Source organism: Spinacia oleracea, chromosome 1 (assembly GCF_020520425.1).
Source record: "Spinacia oleracea cultivar Varoflay chromosome 1, BTI_SOV_V1, whole genome shotgun sequence".
Classification (NCBI taxonomy): domain Eukaryota; kingdom Viridiplantae; phylum Streptophyta; class Magnoliopsida; order Caryophyllales; family Amaranthaceae; genus Spinacia; species Spinacia oleracea.
In genome coordinates, this window is record NC_079487.1 from 115,056,366 (window position 1) to 115,077,295 (window position 20,930).

Below are 20,930 nucleotides of genomic sequence, written 5' to 3' on the forward strand. Positions count from 1 at the left end.
GTTTCTATATCTCGAAGTCTTTTGTTTGTCTTTCTTTCTGGTTGGCCGTCGGCTAACGTCTTGGTCCTGGACCATCTTTTTAGGGTCCTAGGACTGACGCTGTGCCGCGTGCCGTTCCTTCGGTTTCATCTCCGGCTCGGATAGATATCTCTTTATCTAGGAACCGGGTACTTCACGGTTTTTGCTTTATTCCTTCCTTTGCCTTCTTTTACATTTATTGACCCTTGGTCTCCTCTGTTTAGGATCAGCGCAAAAGGAAGGGTAGCACTCTTTTGAGGCCTTCCGCGCATCCGAAGAAAGCGAAGGCTTCTCTGTCCTCGGAGAAGGTATTTGTTCTGACTTGGAGCTTTTTGTAGTCCGTTCTCTCCTTTTCTGAAACTGACCTTTGAGCGTTTGCCCTGTAGGAAGCGGTTTCGGAAGTCATGCCTCCTCCCAAGAATCTCCTTCACTTCATGCCCTTGCTAGGGCAGAAGTTGAAGAGTGTGGTGGTTGCGGAACTGCCGCCCGTGGACCAACCGTTGGCTGAGGAAGATACCATCCCCTCTCCGCTGAAGCCGTCTGCTGCTTTAGGGATCGAGATCCAGGATATAACCAAGGTGATGGAGGCGATTGAAGCCGACCTTGTTCCTGGCTCGGATGTCCCTATTGTGGCCGAGCAGAAGGAGGAATCTGCTGACGTTTCTCTCGAAAGGGAGAAAAGTCCAGATAAGGAGATGGTGGATCTCACCGAAGCTCACATCACTACTACAAAAAGTGGCAAAGAGATCCCTTAAATAAGACCCCTTATTTAAATAGCGGGTCTCTTTGATGGAGGAGACCTCCTATCCCAAAAAACGGGTCTCTTATATCACGTATAGAAAAAGAAAAGACCTACTATCATAGAACACGGATCTCTTATATTTCGTGGGCCCCATTTTAAAAGAAAGAGGAGACCTTCTCTCACAAAACACGGGTCTCTTTTTACACCCCTCCTCCTTATTTCAATCTCCCTCCCTCTACCCGCAAACGAGCAGTCTCTCTCAGCAAAACCTAGCTAATGTTAATGTCTCTCTCCTCCACAACCTACAATAATCTTCAAAAAGAAAAAATATATGGAGCTTCAGCAAAAACCCCTAAAAACAACGACGATTGAGAACATGTTGGTGCAGATCTGCGATTGAAAGAAGCAAATTATGGAGAAATTCCTCGCCATTCTCAAATTTATACTTCAGGTATCACTGGTATTTCTCTTTCTCCTCAATTTTTGATGATTTCTTCTAGTTATGTCATAATTTGTTGGATGGTATTATTTCTTGGAGGCGTAGGTTTGTCAATTAGGGCAAAGATTTGTTCATTTTTTCAGCATTTCTAGTTAATTTGTGATTGCTGCAGATATTGTTAGCTCTAATTTTATATTTGTTGCTGATAAATTTATGTTAATGCGTTTTCAATTGAACTTCGTGATTTATGTGTTGTTAGCTATGGTTTTTTTTTTGTCAATTTTGTTCTTTAAAGGAATAAACAACAGAAAATGTGTAATTTTTTCAATTTGCTTAAACTGGATACAGTTCTTGTTTCTTCAGATAATTATTGTTGGTTTAAGTTGTTGATTGCTTGGTTTCAAACTCCAATTAATGTGAAAGGTTCTCTGTGTGACTTTATTGAGCTTTAGCAGGTTTGGTTTGGAGAGTGTCTTCTTAGGTATTGTTGGAACTTAGAAATACCCTTGTGTTTGTTCTTCAGTCAATTATCCCATAGGAAATGTGAAGTTTGGGCGTTTGGCATTTGTAACTTTCAAGTAGTTTGGGATATAGATTGGTCTATAGTATTATCCATTCTGAACTTTCTAGGTGTCTCTGTTTATTCATGGAGAGGGATGTTATTTGTGCAGAGAGTACAACTGAGCATTTCTTTGAATTCATCATTCCTGATATAATAATGTTGACCCCCCAGAGAAACTTTGCATACTATTTTCTTACGTCACTCAACCAAGGGACTGGTTTTTTTTTCTGGGGAACTATGTGAGGTTGATACTATTAGTTCAAGAACTATAGAAGTATTCTTACGTATATATCTTCTGAACTCCGCCACTATTAATTGGAATTTGCGTAGTCCATGACTTGAAATATTTGCATAGTTAATGACTTGAATCAACATGGTCTTTTTTCACGGGTTTCTCCCCTATATTGTGTAGTAGTATGACTGCACAATCAGAAGAGCGAAACAAGGAGCCTTTGTAGCCTCTTGCGTTTATTTGTTTGTAGCCACGATGCCCTTATGGATGCATTTTCAATTTGGAGAAGATCATACTAAGCTCGTGCAATGTTATCTGATATATGCCAACAGTCCCTTGTAGATGTATTTTCAACTGCTCGTGGTTTGTTGCTAACGAGTTACTTACAAGATACTACTCACAAGTGGATGTTTCAACTCTGATATTGTTCAAATCAACTATAGCTCTTCTTGGTCTCAGTAGTTTAAGAATACTTTGAATTCAGATGGGTATATTAACTATTCTAATCTATACTACTATTTAATAGCAAGGATGCATGCAAGAAATATAGAATGCACGTGTCCCCTTTTGTTATTTTTTTTAAATTTTTTTTTTTATATTTCAAAATTCCAAGTACTGTATTTTCTTTCACGTCGTTCATCAAAATCACCTCATATCGCTCATATCGCTCATCTCCTCTAATATCGCCTCTCTCCTTTCAAAATCCTCAACCCATTAAATTTGATTTCCATCCCATGGATTCCACCAGAAACTTCCATTCCCTCCCCCTAATTAATCCTTTAAACTCCATCCTGATCAAACACTTTTAAAAAGTTTATAAATCAAATATAAGTTAATCAATTTCCTCCACCAAGAAGAAAATTGTGTTGGTATGATTAATCCTGTTTTTTCTCACTTGCTATATTGACATTTTAAATAGGTTCATCTATCTTTTCCAATTTGATTTAAAGTTTTGTTTCTGTCTTTTCCAATTTGATTTTACTCCCTCCGTATTTTTTTAAGAGATACACTTGGCCGGGCACGGGTATTAAGAAGAATAATTGAATGAAATAAAATAATAAAGCAAGTGGGGTTGGATAGATATTTTAATAATTAAATATGTGGGGACCATGTCATTTTGGTGGGTGGAGGGTGGGGTGGGTTTATGAAAATATTTGTTTAATAGGATGGTGGGTGATAGGGTATATTAGATGTATTATTTAATTAGATGGTGGGGTTGATAAGTTACTAAAAATGGCAAGTGTATCTCTTAAATAAATACGGCCGGAAAAGGCAAGTGTATCTCTTAAAAAAATACGGAGGGAGTAAGTTTTAACTATTTATTTCTACGATATTTGCTTGACTATGAATTTTCTTTCTTTTAATTGGGGGTTTATTCATAATAATTTTAAAATTTAATCATTAAAATTGTCAATTCATGCATACTAAGTATAATTTTTGGGTTTGGAACCTGTGTGCAGGTGTTTGTACGAATTTAATTTAACGAGTTAATGGTGGATGGGACGGACGGAAATCTGAGTATAGGTAATCTTCTGGTAAAATTCAGATTTTTATACATTGATTTGAGAAAAAATGTGTAACGAAGTTGGGATAGAAGAAATTGGTTGGTATAGGTTGGATTATTTGAATGAGTAGTTCGTTTGATCTAGAACTATAATGTGTATGCCTATTCAATTCGAAGTTGGATTATTAATTAATAGTAGTTAGTTTGATCGAGAACCTGGAATGTGGGTGTTTATACAATTTGGTGTTACTGTTGCATGAATTTGGTGTGTTTATATAATGGGGTATTAATTGTATAGTTTTATGATTTTGTCAAGTTAGCAATGGTTGATGAAATGTCAAGGATATTAGATGCTTCAATATATGGCATTATGGCTCGGTAGTGTGAAACCCCCTCAATTTTCTCATTGACTCACTTTCTCCAAAGCAATATCTATTTCGTATGTCCATTCGACACTACGTATTTTCATTCAGCCTTTTCTTTTAATTAACCTTTCATAACAATCTCCCTTTTCAATCTAAGTACTCATCTCAAACATGTTTTATACTATATGTTTGGTGTTTTTTTAGCGTACTGGATTCAATTTTACTGATTTATTTTTCAATTTTTTCTTCTCTTTTTGCTATTTCGTGTAGTTCTCTGAAGCAACATACAGAGTAATGAATATAAATGAAAATATAACACAAATTCAACAACTTGCAAGACTTGGAGTTTTAGCATCTACTTTTGAACAGGTTCAGGTCATATTAACTCCAAATTTTTCACTTACATACCAACCAATTTCTTCTATCCCAATCTGAATAAAAATCGGAAATCTGAGTATAGGTAATCTTCTGGTAAAATTCAGATTTTTATTCATTGATTTGAGAAAAAATGTGTAACGAAGTTGGGATAGAAGAAATTGGTTGGTATAGGTTGGATTATTTGAATGAGTAGTTCGTTTGATCTAGAACTATAATGTGTATGCCTATTCAATTCGAAGTTGGATTATTAATTAATAGTAGTTAGTTTGATCGAGAACCTGGAATGTGGGTGTTTATACAATTTGGTGTTACTGTTGCATGAATTTGGTGTGTTTATATAATGGGGTATTAATTGTATAGTTTTATGATTTTGTCAAGTTAGCAATGGTTGATGAAATGTCAAGGATATTAGATGCTTCAATATATGGCATTATGGCTCGGTAGTGTGAAACCCCCTCAATTTTCTCATTGACTCACTTTCTCCAAAGCAATATCTATTTCGTATGTCCATTCGACACTACGTATTTTCATTCAGCCTTTTCTTTTAATTAACCTTTCATAACAATCTCCCTTTTCAATCTAAGTACTCATCTCAAACATGTTTTATACTATATGTTTGGTGTTTTTTTAGCGTACTGGATTCAATTTTACTGATTTATTTTTCAATTTTTTCTTCTCTTTTTGCTATTTCGTGTAGTTCTCTGAAGCAACATACAGAGTAATGAATATAAATGAAAATATAACACAAATTCAACAACTTGCAAGACTTGGAGTTTTAGCATCTACTTTTGAACAGGTTCAGGTCATATTAACTCCAAATTTTTCACTTACATGCAACTTTAAAATATTTGTGTCGTTTCATACGGAGTAGTATTGTCTGATTTTTGAACAAAATAGTCAGAAACATATAAAGTCATTGCTTTTTTCACCAGAGTGTTTTTTCTTCACGTACTTCATTAAAAGTGTTTTAAATTATAAAGATGTGAATGTTTTTTAATAAAGGAAAAGTTATCAGAAATTAACCTGATGTCAAGACCATATCCTGACGTATATACTCCGTAATTTGAACAGATGAAATTTAATTGTTTGTTGACTACAAAATAAGTGTATGCGATGATATTGTGAAATGTATAATGTACGTAGTTACACAATAATAGTGTGGTTGATGATGTTGATCGTTTATATTGCATCATTATCATTAAAGTTAAATATAATTAATGCTAATTAGTTGTTCAACTATACGCCTCACTAAATTGACAAAATATAATCAAATATATCACTTTTACTCTTTTTTATGTCCAAATTACTTTGTTCCTTTTGATTGGTTGCCAAGTTTGCACATTGTATTAGAAATAAGATTTGCAAAATGTATTTTGGACTACTTATTAAATATTTTACTATCTCACTCTACAGGTGCGAAAAAAGACAACATCGTTGGAAAAAGAAATTATCAACCCTCTTATGGAGATTACGGGGTTGGTCTGCCACAAGCCTTTTCAGCATCTAACATCTTGAAGAACTTAAATTTGAAGGTAATATTGACGCAACAAGTTCTAGAGGAATTCACTAATCACGAAGACAATAATGGATCTAAGATTTAGTTGATTTTGATGCTTAAGAGAAACACAAACAAAGGGCATTTCCTTATGCCAAGGATCAACCTCTAAAGTTAGTGTTTTATGCTTCTAACTGTGATATAATGTACTTCAGTTGCTTTTGTTCGTCTTCTGTTCTGCTTCTGATCTGCTCTGCGTACTAGTCTGTTTCTGTCCTACTTTACGAACTATTCTTTGCTTTGCTGATGTGTTTTTTTGCTCTAATGTGCTGAGTTCTAAACTGATTTGCTGTTCTGCTAGCTTTAACTAACTTGATTTTATGTAACTAACCTGATTTTATGTAACTAACCTGATCTGATCTGATTTTCTGTACAGCAGTGTGTAAACTGTTCTTGCTAGTTTTAAGGAGCTATTTATTGCTTTTAAGTTGGGATATATAACCTGATATTGGTTAATGTGGTGTTTTGTTTGAAGGATCTACATGTCCCAGTTCCATGTTGCCCGGTTGTTGTGCTGGTAGTGTCTTGTCAAAGTTATCCTAATTTAGTTGCATAATAAGTTAGCATTTAGCCTGTTGTAAAGTACATGAAAAATCTTTCTTACGATCCAGAAGCTTAATATTGGAATATGGTGCACAAGTTAATTCAGTTGCGTGCTATCTTTTGCTGTCTTTTTATGATGTACATTGCTCGTATTTGCTCAATTTTTCAGGATTGGGATTCACAGAATGGTTCACAAATAGCTACAGAATTGTGTGGATTTGTAACCATTTTGTCTGGGACGTTTCTGCTTAACAAAACAAAGGACATGGGAAGTACTCCAACAGCACCAGCAGTACCTGTAACTGAACTTGTTAGGCAATATAGCAGCAATTGCATTCATAAAAGTTCAAAGCATTCTAACCTCCATGGTAGCCCAGAACGCAATTGCAGAGAATAAGCTCAATTTTTAGAGATCCAACAAATATTTTTGCCGGTTAGATGATATCTTGTCTCTTGGTGCACAAAGTTTGGGCTTGAAATGTTCATCACAAATACAGAATGGCCAATTTTTTTTAGCAGAAGTGCAGACAAATTTCTGATTAAAGGGTGGACAAATTCCTGACCTGTATGTTTTGTTTGTTGAGGTTTTACCTACTTTGTTAACTATTATAGAACAATGCATTTGTTTAACTACTAATTATGCTACTTATTACAGTTTTCTGAAGAAATTTATTCATCGGAAAATGCGGATGAGGTTAGAGACATGTGGGTCGAGTATTTGCTCAAGCAAGAAGCGGATGAAGAAAACAAAGTTGATGGTATGGAAATAACTCCATGAGTTTTGGTTCCAATTGTTGATAAGTTGTGAATTATTATATTTTGGAACTGGTTTTTGTTTTACGTTTTTTGAAATTGCGATATAAAGCTTAGACGTTTATGCAAATTACAATTAATGTAAAGCTTTTGCGTTTTGAGCATTACTTGTGGGATTTTTATTTTTTTTTGGGTAATATATCGATTACTATGGAAGTTCTCGAATTATTACAAAGTACGTATTATAGCAGCAGGTGTACGTAGTTACGTACGTAATATCGATTTTTTTTTAATAAAAAAATTTGCAAAGAGACCCGTTAGGTATAAAAAGGGCTCTCTAGTTATAATAATAAAAAATTCAAAGAGACCCCATATCTAACATATGGGGTCTTAATTTGTAAAATATAAAAATATTAGAAGTAACAAAGAGACCCTCTATATTATATATGAGGTCTTAATTTCTTGAATAAAAAAAAATAAAAAAAATCAAAGAGACCTCCTATCTTACATAAGGGGTCTGAATATTTTTAACAAAAGACCTCATATCTCTAATATGGGGTCTCTTTCCCTTCTAAAATATTTTTGACCAAGTTTACATAAGAGACCTCCTTTCTTACGTGAAAGGTCTCTAGCTTTTAACAAACAGACCCCCTCTTCTAGAGAGGGTCTCTTTATCAAAGAGACCTCTGAGATAGAGACCCCTTGAAAGGAGGTCTCTTTGGCCATTTAGGAAGGGTCTCTTTACCATTTTTTGTAGTAGTGCATGGAGGTTCCCGAAGCTGAGAAGGAGGTCCCTTCTGCTGAGGAGGAGCAACCCGAACAGGGTCTGACGAGGAAGAGGCGCCACTCGACCTTGGGTTCTACTTCGACCTCGGCCCTGGATAGACTGATCCACGCTGACCCTTGCTCGGATGTTCCGCTGAAAAGGATCCCCGAGGAGGTAAGGGAGGCGATGGCTCGCTATGCTAGAGCTCCGGTTTTGGGGGAGAACCCCATGGCTCATGTGGGATCTTTGGTGGGTCCCGAAGCTGCACGGGAGAATCTTCTTCGGGCCAACCCGCAGTGGAGGGTTCCTGGAGCTGAGGAGAGGAACCCAGCTATGATGGCCCAATACTATCTGAATGAGGTAAGTGTTGGATTTTCTCTTTTGAGTTTCGTTTGTGTTTTACTTTTCCTCTTTTTTTTTTTCTTTTTTTTTCTTTTTCTACTTTTCCTCATCTTTTTCTTCTTTCCCTAGGCTGTTTTCTGGTCCTCGTTCGCTTCCGAGTGTAGCTCGGTTGAGGAGAGACAACTGAGGAGATATCAGGAGGCTTATGCTCGTGATATCCCTATTTTGGACCAGAAGGCTGGGCAGCTCTTCACCGAGCTGGTGGAGGTCAAGCAACTGTACCTTCAGTACAGTCGTGAGGCTAGGTAATCGACTGAACAGATCGGGGCCGAAGTTGGGAAGCTCACTTTCCAGGTCGAAGAGGATGCTGGAAAGATAGCTTCCTTCGACAGGGAGAGGAGAGAAATGGCCGCCAAGTTTGCGAGCGAACTTGAAGAAAAAGACAGTCTTCTCAAGGAGATGACGTCTAAATTTGAGGCGGCCATTAAGCAGAGCCAGGAAGCGGAGGCGAGGCTTCAGCAGTTTGTCAAGCATCGGGAGATTATTCAGAATCAAGCTGACAAGGTGCCCGTTCTCCAGCTGAAGATCCGAGAGAAGGATGCTGCCATTCGGAAGTTGGAGCAAGAGAGAGTTGACCTCTACACTGCTGATCAGTGTAGGGAGCAATACTGGAATGGCATCCTGGGTGCTCGGCGGATGTTCGCGAAGCATATGCCTCATTTTCCTTGGAATGAGAAGGTTCCGCTCTGGATGAGGGCCCAGGATCACTTGGTGGAGTGCCAGGCCGATCGAGACGAAGCTGAAGCTGAACGCCAGGCTGCTCTTGCAGAGGCTCGGGCCCAGAAGGCGACTTCCGAAGGTGACACTACTGCTGGGGGTTCTTCGAAGGATGCTCCCCTGGGGGCTGCTCCTGAGACTCCCAAGAGTTAGGGATTCGGGCAGTCGTCTTCTTCAGAGTCGGTCGGTTCCAGTTGAGGACTTCCGAATATGTGCTTGCCTTTCCCCCTTTTGCCTCGGCGCTGCGTTGTACTCATTTCTTTTTGCTTTCTTAGTACTTCGGTAGGCCGGTATTGTCTGTTGATGGCTGCCGATTTTAACTGTTTTCATTTTGTTTTCAATTTTTGAGGTTTTCAATGTTTTTGTACTTCCCCCAAATATTGAATGAAAAATGAATGTTTGTTACTTGACTGCTTCTTTTCAATTTGTACTTTCGCAATTTTAAGTCTTTGAATCCGTAGACTCTCCGAGCTTTTCTTTCTGTAGACTTGCTGAAAACCTTTTGATCTTGCGAGCTCTTTAAATCCGTAGATTTGATAAGAGACTTTTAATCTTTGCGAGTTCTTCAAATCCGTAGATCTGCTAAGAGACTCTTTAACTTTGCGAGTTCTTCAAATCCGTAGATCTGCTAAGAGACTCTTTAACTTTGCGAGCTCTTCAAATCCGTAGATCTGCTAAGAGACTCTTTAGTTTCGCGAGTTCTTCAAATCCGTAGATCTGCTAAGAGACTCTTTAGTTTCGCGAGTTCTTCAAATCCGTAGATCTGCTAAGAGACTCTTTAGTTTCGCGAGTTCTTCAAATCCGTAGATCTGCTAAGAGACTCTTTAGTTTCGCGAGTTCTTCAAATCCGTAGATCTGCTAAGAGACTCTTTAGTTTCGCGAGTTCTTCAAATCCGTAGATCTGCTAAGAGACTCTTTAGTTTTGCGAGTTCTTCAAATCCGTAGATCTGCTAAGAGACTCTTTAGTTTCCAGACTCTTCAAATCCGTCGATCTGCTCAGAGGTCTGGATTGTTCTTCCGATCTCTTGTGGTTCGGAAACCTGGGCAAGAGATCGCTAGTCTGCCTCTTAGTTATGTCTTTGGCGATCCGTGGATCTGAGCCGAAGTTTTATAACTTGATTCGAGCGACTGTTTGTTGCGAACAAATTTTATCAGGGTATCGCGAATCCGAGGATTCTGGACGATTCCCTGAAGTGTATGATTTGGTCATTTCTTGCATTTTATCAAGGAATGGGCAAAGTCAACCTGTTTTTAGTCTCGGATTGATCAGATCCGAGGCTGCATATATATATAAGGGGACAATAAATATAGAGATAAGTTTAATGAAACACATGGTGCCAATGGCTTTCCTCTTCTCATTAAACAACTTACTTGGTTTACAGACAGAGATCATACAAAATATTTCTTGAGAACATCGGTATTCCAATGGTTCTTCAAAATTGTTCCATCTAACTGTTTCAGCATAAACGTGCCTGGCCTTTTTTCGGAATGGATGATGTATGGTCCTTCCCAAGTGGCTGAGAGTTTGCCATGGATCCGTCCTTTCTGAACCGAGGCGGCGTTTCTGAGCACTAGATCACCGACTTTTAGGGGTCTGGCGTTGACTCTTCGGTTATAATGCTTGTTGACCCTCTGCAAATAGGCTGCGTTGAGTGTCCTTGCATCGTTCCGAGCTTCGTCCAGTAGATCGAGAGCTTCAGACAGAAGTTGGTTGTTGCTTTCTCCTTGGAGCCCATCATACCTGTTGTATGCCTGGATCCTCAGGCTTTCTGTTCCGATTTCCACAGGGATTACAGCTTCGGATCCATATACAAGGTGGAACGGTGTTTGCCTGGTAGCTTCTTTCTCAGTGGTCCGAAGGGACCATAGCGTTCCGGGTAGTTCTTCTAACCACTTGTTTTTGTCATCCTCGACTCTTTTCTTGAGTGCATTGAGGATGAGTTTGTTAGCAGCTTCGGCTTGCCCGTTGCTTTGTGGGTGGCAGACTGCCGAGTAAGCTAGGTGTATGCCGAACTGTTTGCACCACTTTTGCAACGGGGTGTTGTCGAACTGTTTCCCGTGGTCGAAGACCATCAGTCTTGGTATGCCGAACCTTGTGATGATGTTCTGCCATATGAACTTGCGGACCTGAGGTTCGGTGATGGAGGAGACAGCTTCGGCTTCGATCCATTTGCTAAAATAGTCGACTCCTACAATCAACCACTTCTTCTGGTTCGTCGCTGAGGGGAAGGGACCAATGATGTCTAACCCCCACTGTGCGAATGGTAAGGGATACAGTGTTGATTGTAGGGTTTGAGCTGGTTGATGGATGGCTGGTGCGAACTTTTGGCATTTCTCGCATTTCCTTGCCATCTGCTTTGCCTCGGAAACCATAGTGGGCCACCAGTACCCAGCCCGAAGGGCTTTATGTGCCAATGTCCTGCCTCCGATGTGGTTTCCGCATATCCCGAGGTGGATTTCCCTTAGGATGTAGTCAGCGTCTGTTGGACCCACACATTTTAGCAGCGGAGCAGAGAATGATTTCCTCATGAGCTCTCCTTCGGCGCTGATGATGAACCACTTGTTGAATCTTTTCAGTTTCCTTGCCTGCAGCTTATCCTCGGGAAGTTCTCCCCTTTCTTTGTATGCAACTACTGCGTCCATCCAGCTGGGTTTGGTACGTAAGCTGCATACTGTGGTGGGTGGCAAGTCAATGCTTCTCTCTTGGTGAACTTCCACGTGGACCGACCTGTTTAGGTCGATGAGTGTTGAGCTTGCGAGTTTTGACAGTGCGTCTGCTTGCGTGTTTTGTCCCCGGGGGATGAGAATGACTTCAAAGGATCTTAACTTTGACGTTAAGGATTTAATTTTTGCTAAGTAAGCTGTCATGCTGGGCCATTTGGCCTCATACTCCCCTCGGATCTGGTTGGCTACAAGCTGGGAATCAGTTTTGAGGCAAACATGCTCGGCCTCCAAGGATAAACAAAGCTCTATCCCTGCGATTGCGGCCTCATATTCGGCCTCGTTGTTAGTTGCTTTGAAGCCGAACTTCAATGCATACTCTATGCTTTTCCCCGTCGGGGGGATTAGTACAACTCCTGCTCCTGAGCCGTTTATTGTGGAAGATCCGTCAGTGAAGACCTCCCAAGTGCTTTTCGTATCATCCAGCATTTCCTGGTATGAGCACTCGGCCAAGAAGTCTGCCAATGCTTGTGCTTTGATTGCTGTCCTCGGCTGATATTTGATGCCGAACTCTGATAGTTCGAAGGCCCAGGCAGCCAATCTTCATGACCTCTCTATTTTGTCGAGTACTTTCTCGAGCGGTTGGTCAGTTAGTACTGTGATCTGGTGGGAGTCGAAGTATGGCCTCAGTTTTCGTGCAGCTACCACTACTGCATATGCGACTTTCTCGATGAGTAGGTACCGGGTTTCGGCCCCTGTGAGTGTTCGGCTGGTGAAGTAGATTGGCTGTTGCTTCTTTTCTTCTTCCCGAAGAAGCACTGCGCTGACGGTTCCAGGGCTAACTGCGACATATAGGTACAGGGTTTCCCCCTCCTTTGGTCTGGCCAGTGTCGGCAGTTGAGCTAGGTGGGCTCTGAGTTGCTGAAAAGCTTCTTTTTGCTCCTGTTCCCATATCAGTTCGGGATCCACTTTCCTCGGGACCCCCTTTTTCTTGACTGGTTCTGCTTCTCCTCCGGGGAGGTTCTTTGGTTTCAGTGCTTTGAAGAAGGGGGCTCCCTTGTCCGAGGCTTTTGATATGAACCTTGTTAGTGCGGCTAACCTGCCGGTTAGCCTCTGCACATCTCTCTTGGTCTTCGGCTCGGGTAAATCCAATGCCGCTTGGACTTTGTCCGGGTTCGCATCAATTCCTCTTTCGCTCACCATGAATCCGAGGAATTTCCCTGACTTCACCCCGAAGACGCATTTTTTTGGGTTCAGCTTCATGCTGTATTTCCACAGATTTCCGAAGGTCTCTGCCAAGTCTTTGACATGGTCTTCCTCCTTGATGCTTTTTACGATGGAGTCATCCACATAGACCTCCACATTCCTCCCTTTCTGGTCGGCGAAGACGTGATCAACTAGCCTCTGGTAGGTGGCTCCGGCATTTTTCAAGCCGAAAGGCATCATTTTGTAGTTGAACACTCCTGCGCTTGTGATGAACGTTGTCTTTGCTCTGTCATCGGGGTGCATGAATACTTGGTGGTAGCCTGAAAAGACATCCATGAAGCTGAGCAGTGCATGGCCGCTGGTGGAGTCAACCAATTGATCTATCCTTGGCAGGGGATAGCAGTCTTTGGGGCAGACTCGGTTCAGGTCTGTGAAATCCACGCACATTCGCCAGGAGCCGTTCGCTTTTTTGACCATCACCACGTTGGCCAGCCATTTCGGATACATGCATGGTTCAATGAATCCGGCCTCCTGCAACTTTTTCACCTCCTCGGCGATGGCTTTGTTTTTCTCCGAGGAGTAGTTCCTCTTTTTTTGCTTGACTGGCCGAGCTTCAGCGTTGACGTCCAGCTTGTGACAAATCAGCTTCGGATTTATCCCTGGCATATCTGCTGCTGACCATGCAAAGATGTCTTTGTGATCCCTGAGTAATTGGATCAAATCGATTCGGAGCCCCGAGCTTAGGCCCTTGCCTATTCGGACGCTCCTGTCTGAATCCTCTTCGAGGAAGATATCCTCCATTTCTTGATCTGGTTCGGGAGATAGGGTTTCGGGGCGGGCATCAACTTCTGCGGGAGACAAGCTGCTCGTGCTTGCTCTTCTCCTTTTTGCCTCGCTTTCCTCTCCCGTAGCTCCTTTTTCTTCCTCGGGGCCGTCCCCTAGTTTGGGCTTTCGGACAGCAGTGTGGCAGGTTCTTCTCGCCACTTCTTGATCACCTCTGATTCGTTCGGCGAATCCTGCATCCGAGACGTATATCATCAGCTGATGGTATGTGGAGGGGACTGCTTGCATCTTGTGAATCATGGTTCTTCCCATGATTACGTTGTATACGGAGTCGCAGTCCATCACCAGAAATTCGTCTCGAAGGGTTTTTGCTGCCTGGCCTTCTCCCACTGTGACTGGCAGGGTGATCTTTCCTCGAGGGATAGCTGCGGATCCGTTGAATCCGATCAGAGGATAACTGACTTTCGTCAGTGCTTCCTCTGGTTCTTCGAGGATCAGCTGCTCGAAGCAGTTTCTGAAGATGATATTGACGGCACTTCCTCCGTCGACTAGCACTCGATGTACGTTGTGGTTATTGAGGTCCATGGAAATGACTAGAGGATCGTCATGTTTGTACTGGACTCCGAAACAATCATCAGCAGTGAAGGTCATGTTCGGGGGGTGTGGCTGGTTGTCTCCCACCGCGCTGAAGTTGACCCGATGGGAGAGGGCTCTTAGGTGTTTCTTGCTGGCCTGGCCAGACTTTTGCCCCCCGAACACCACCAGGATGTCGTTTTTCTTGTGTCCTGTTGCTTCGTAGACCCTCTTCTGGGGTTGCTCATGTTGTTTGCCACTGGCGGCCTTTTCTTTTTCCTCCCTTCGGTCTAACAAGTACTGTTTCAGGTAGCCTCGGCGAACGAGGTCCTCAATGTTGTCTTTCAGCGAGTTGCATTCTTCGGTGTGGTGACCGAAGTCATCATGAAACTCGCACCACTTGTTCTTGTTTCTCCGAGCTGGGTTGGACTTGAGCTTCCCCGGTAGTTTCCACTTTTCATCATTTCTGTTGAGGCTAAAGATCTCTTTTCGGGGCAGATCTAGTGGAGTGTAGTTAGTGTATTTGGGTTGAAGTTCACCCCTTCTCCCGTCTTTCTTCGGGCTCATCTCTCTAGCTCCTACTTTCTCCTTCCCTTTCCTTGAGCCGCCCTCGGGCTTGCTCTGGGTATTCTTTGTGTCTCTCGGATCCGACGATCCCTTCAATCTTGCAGCGGCCTTGTTGAACTCTTCGGTTTTGATGAACGCATCAGCCATTTGGAGCACGTCAGCTATTCTGGAGGGGTTCTTCATTGAGAGTTCGTCACGGAACTTCCCTTCCTGGAGCGCGTGCTTCAAGGCGAAGATGGCCACGTCTGGCTGCAAGTTTGGTATGTTTGTTGATTCCTTCATGAATCTGGCCATGAATTCTCTCAGACTTTCGTCTCTTTCTTGTTGGATTGAGGTCAGTTCTGCTGTGGTTCGCTCGGGGCGATTGTTGCTCACGAACTGCGTGCAAAATCTCTTTTTCAGCTTTTTCCAGCTCTTGATCGATCCCTTCGGCAGCAATCTAAACCACTCTCCCGCCACTCCGGTTAGCGTGGTTGGGAAATATTTACACCAACATGCTTCGGAGTAGGGACTCAAGAACATTTGCTGCTCGTAGGAGATGACATGATCCCTCGGATCTGTGATTCCGCTGTAGGTTAGATGCGCTGGCAGTCTTACCTTCGGTATTTCTTCCATGATCAGCTCGTCCGAGAAAGGGGATGACGTGGGAGTCATGATTCTTTTCCCGAGTCTAGCCCTGATGCCTTCGTTTGCCGAGGTTCTGTGATTAGAACGTTCGGGCGTACGATGGGGGCTAGGGGTTCGATCATGCCTCCTGTCTCTTCTTCTCTCTCGGCTACTGACCTCGGGTCGTTCGCCAGATCTGCTTGGCTCTCCCACCCCGAGTCTCGTATGGATCGAGGGTCTTAACCTTGAGTGGACCGAGGGCCTCAACCTGCTGAGCACCGAGCTTCGGACCCGAGTGTTACGAGTAGTCGATTCGCTTTGGAGAGCTGTTGGAGTAGGCGATGGTCTCGCAAACCAATCTGGTTGCTGTTGTGCCCTTTTTTGGGTGTCCCACGTGCTTTCCATCCACCTCGACGTCAAGTGTGTACCTGTCAAGGGAAGGAGTTCTCGTTCGGGTCTGGACACTTCTGCACTGGGTGGCTCGTTCAGCCTTCGCCTGGTCCTCCTCTCTTCTCTGCGGTCATTTGCCAGTCCTTGCTGCTTCTCATTGAAGAGGAAGTTTTGCATGATGGTCATGGCCGCAGTGAGCTCTTCCCTAGTTGGAATCGGAGGTCCTGCATTTGTGGCGGTCGTAGCTCTGCTTGGCTGTGACCTCGCCATCGATTGAGGGTGCTCCTCTTGGTCAGATTCTGAATCTGACCGTACCATCATATCGTCATCATTGTTGTTAATAACATCATTTACCATTTTCGCGGAAAGAGGTGATTGACGTCTTTCAAAGGCTTTGAAGTGTTCTTCCCCACAGACGGCGCCAAATTGTTCCGGTGTTGTAAAGATGGAAACAATGGGCTTCGAATGAAGGCCCTTTTGTATGCGTTGAAGATCTTGCTTGTTGAATGAGTAGAGTCCGAATTTACCTGCACAAGAGCAAAGTCACTAGCCTCGGGGGTGTTTCCGAGGAAAGCCCCTCCGATGCCTAAGTAAGAACGATGCTCGGATTCTAGAGAGAAGTTCCCTAGAAGAGTAGTCTTAAGGCGATCAATTGGACGTACCTTGAGGTGTGAGCCTTGGCGGCCTATTTATAGTGTTTGCATAATAAATGCCCATAGGTCATTTATTGCTTTTGGGCCTTGGGTTTTAATGGATGGCTGACTAGCCATTGGTAGGTTTGATGCTGTTTGTTTAGAGTCATTGGGCTTTGGACTTAGTGGCCCAATTGGGAATCAATTGGGAGCCCAAACAAATAATAAGAGTTCCTGAAATGGATTTCAAAGAAAATAAAATGTTTATATCATGTAATGTTTTCCAAATATCTTGAATTAATGAAGTTGCTTTTCAAAACAGAATACATAAACATAAACTGAAACTATTTGAGTCAGCTATCAAATACATTTCAGGTTGGATAATGTATACTCAGATTTCCGTTGATTTTTTCTTTGAACTTGTCTTGGTGGGGACAGAGTTAATATGTTTTGCAGGATTAATTACCAAGCTCTAGGTTGAAACCAAGGAGCTAGGATGATTAGGAGCTTATCTTGTCTAAAGGTGTTGGTGATTGAAGTCGTGTTTGTACTTTCTTACTGTGTTGTTTAATCCTTTGTGTTTCTTAATAAAGGTATTGTAATATTCTACTCTACATGGATTTCTAGTCAGGATTGAAAGATTATTAACTAACAATACCTCCGTTTTGCAATACATGTATAATTTCTCATTTGGGCACTACTCATTAGTCAACTTTGATGGTCTTTCTTTCACCATTATGCAAGGAAAAACATAGTCGAGTGAGATCTTGTTAATTTCGTATCAATTAGAGGATTTCAAATATACTTTTTATAACTTTTATATATACGCATTTAGAGATATTAATGTCCAAAAAAGCGTCTTGGAATACAGTTGTAACGAAGTCTATGTGGTTGATGAAGTTAAGATTGTTTGATTTAAAGGTTAAACATTGTTAGCAAGCAACTTGTGAAGTGTGGGCCATTACAAGTATGTACTTGATTTAAAAAATAAAAAAAAAATAAAAAATAAAACACCTTAACTCCATTTTTTAATGACGGCGAGAAAGTCAAGTATCATGTTAGACTTTATCTTTTCCTTGTTCTGCAAAGCCAATTGATTTAAGTCTAGCTGGGGAATTAAGGAGTAATTAGCAAAATTAAATTTACCCCATGCGATGCACAAGCCTGACCCTGGGCATAGGCGAGAGCCGAGAGGTGCGCCCCCCTAGATCCCAGGGCAAGGAGGAGACCAAAAGTGAAAAAACTAAGTTTTAGTACTTATAGTATTCAACACACTAAAAACTTACATAACGCTATGTGCTTCAGTGGTTGATTTTATTTGAGGGGTTGGGTTCGACTCCCGAGCTCGTAATTTTGATGATTTTTCTTTTCTTTTCTATTTTATTTTAATGTATTTTCCTACCTTACTGTTCGATTTTATTCTTTAATTTTAGTTTGACTTCTTTTGTTGTTTTCTTATTCCCGGCGTGTCTTATTTATTTTCTTTCACATTTACAATTGCATCCCATTTTGTTTGTGTTATCTAAGTATTATTGAACTTATTTACGTAAATGCTTGTAAACTTAATAGATTAGTTAGGTAGGTTACTCGTTCAAATCAAAATAACCTTAGGCAAAAAATAATTCAATCTTTAGGAAAGACCACAATCAATCACCTATCAAAGTGGTTTCTATTTTATTATTGATGAGTATTACAAAATGTCTTCTATTTTCTAATGCAATAAAATTTCTCCTTCATTCCTTTTTTTATACTTTTGTATAATATACTTACCATGTATTTTGCATTTGCTTGTAAAATTTCGAAAATTCTACAACAAACGGCGTGTACCGCTATTTACCACTAGTAAAATAAACGTCGTGTACCGTTATGTACCATTAATAATATCTTTCTTTTTTTAACTCATTCTTAATTAATACTATATGAAATTATAATTAAAGCTTTTTTCTTTCTCATCCCCTATTTGGCGAAGATACTGTATAACTGTCTCGTCGAGTCGTCGGCAATTCCCTCTTGACCTTCGATCGTCTTTTGCTGCAATTCTTCCATCATCATGAATATGCGTATGTATCCACCATGAAAATGCAACTATGTTTGTCTACCATGAAAGGGTTTGGACTTAAATCTACTCAATTAATTGCAGCTATCCACCGTGAAAATGCTTCTAAATCAATTACCATGCAATTCATTAGTCATTAAATAAGATTGCCAAAAAATCAATTACTTAGCCATTTCCACTTTCTACAATTGTTTTTGCTTTTTTGGGTAAAATCAGTATATAAAATACGAAAATGATAAAGGTCGCAACATGCGACCTTTAAGCCGTGTCACAATGATGACATGGTATGCTTATGTGTCATTATTTTAATTGGAAAATAAAATATTTAATTTATATATCCTACTTTAAATGTTTTAAAAAAACTAGGAAAATCTTAATATTCTAATTTATTTCCTTATTTATATCGACTACCTTATTTACATATTTTCATAGTAAAAATATTGCATTGATAGTAAAAATATTATTATGACTCATAGCCTACGTGTCGCCTATATGTACCAATTAAACTACGACACGTAAGATTGCGACAACTAAATGTTGTCGCAACTTGCGACCTTTATCATCACCCTATAAAATATTCTCCATTAATTCATTTGAATATCTGGATAGGTTTCTATTCGAACATATTACAGTTTATTTGATGTTTTAAAAAAGAATACGGACTACATAAATTTCTTTTAATCTGAAAAAAAAAATCAAAAAACCGCAATCACATACGGAGTATATATAACCTATGTATCTTATGGCCAGAAGCGTAATCATCAATTGAAATAGAAGTTTAGATTTGTGATAGAAACAGGATGAGAGGGGAGGAGGGAGAGAGAGTCCGCAGGAAAAGGTAGGTATTTAATTAATCAATTTATACATTTAAAATTTTAATTAATAAATTTAATCATTAATTAATATTAGTAGTACATAGCAGTACATAGCGGTTGCAGTACATAACAATACACGCCATTTACCGTAGACTCATTCGTAAAATTTAGGGGATAATGTTATGTTGTTCCGGCAAATGAAAGATAGCGTAGGAATTTATTAGATGGATAATTTTTATACATCCTTTATTTTTCATACTTTGTATCCGATAAAACTCTGTATTAGTTACAGTAATCAATTTAGTGCTATTTTAAATGTAATGATCATACGTAGTAAGGAGTACTACGTAGTTATTTTGAAGATATATTAGACTTAGTACATATTTTATATAAGGAGCCCTAATCATAAGTTTCGCATGAGCCCATAAAACGTCAGGACTGGCACTGGCGCACCGGCAATGCACTATATGTTATTGTTGACCAATAGTTTCAAGATTCTAGCTGTATATTTTTGGTTTGTATAATAAATGTGAATTAGCAATTGTAACAATTTTTTTTTTTTTTTTTAACACAGGCTTAAAGAATCTTTTAACAATTACACAGAAAGGAAAAATGTTGCAACATCCTAAACAAATGCAGTAAGGGTTAAGCGAAACAGAATAAGACTACATTATTTTTCCAATACCCGATTCATGCGCTTCCTAGGTGCATGAGTTTTGAAACTTCATGTACAGCAGAACTGAGAACTTATAACATGGTTCATAATCCTCTAATTCTCCCTTCCTATTTTCAGGCGTTCGTCATCATATTCAATTCCCTGCATCATTTTCAGGCGTTCAACATCATATTCATTAAGGAATTGAAGGTGTGAATGTTATGATATGGCTTACCCTAACACAGGTTTAGCAGGGTGCAGAAGATCATGAACATATTTTTTCTTACACAAAAATAAACCCTTGGAAGTACTCACAACCTGTACTCCTAGGAAGTAGGAAAGATCACCCAATCTTTCATAGAAAACTCGGCAGACAAAAGAGAAATGAATTTGGTGATCAAGGAAGTCGAGTTGCCTGTGACAATGATAACGCCGACACAAAGAATAAGGTGCACAATGTATTTGTCACGACGAAAAATAAACAATAGAATTATCTGATTGACAACAAAAGAAGCCCTGTTGTAACAAAAAAAAACTGTTGAAGCGAAAATACCAAGCTCTAGGAGCCTGTTTCAACTATAGATTTCTTTCCTAAGACAAGAAGTGTGATTAGAAAAGTCAGGATGAAATGAAACCTGCATGTTGTTTCATGTAGACCTCCCTCGGTTAGACCACCATGTAAAAATGCATTTTTAACGTCTTATTGACTAATGACCCAATTATAGGAAAGAGCTAAAGACAAAACCAACTGAATAGTAGTTGATTTAACAAGAGGGCTAAAAGTCTTAAAATAATATATACCTTCCTGTTGGCCGAACCCACGATCAACCAGACGAGCCTTAGGCCTAATAACATAACCATTTTTGTCGTTTTTTATCGTGTAAATCCATTTAGTACCTACCAAGTTCTTTGAATCTTTGATGCATCAAATGGTACTAAATCCCAAGTTATGTTGACAAGAATTGCATTAATCTCTTCCGTCATAGCTTCACGCCACTTTTTAATTTTAT

General features: G+C 40.3%; 1 protein-coding gene across 1 annotated transcript; it reads left to right on the forward strand.

Moving 5' to 3' along the window:
* The first annotated feature begins 3,443 nt into the window (after positions 1–3,443).
* On the forward strand, positions 3,444–7,260 carry LOC130466143 (uncharacterized). Its single transcript, XM_056834850.1, has 4 exons — positions 3,444–3,517; positions 5,654–5,772; positions 6,508–6,903; positions 6,994–7,260. The coding sequence occupies exons 1-3, from the start codon at positions 3,484–3,486 to the stop codon at positions 6,733–6,735; spliced, it is 381 nt and encodes a 126-aa protein (XP_056690828.1). The 5' UTR covers positions 3,444–3,483; the 3' UTR covers positions 6,736–6,903; positions 6,994–7,260.
* The last annotated feature ends 13,670 nt before the right edge of the window (positions 7,261–20,930 follow it).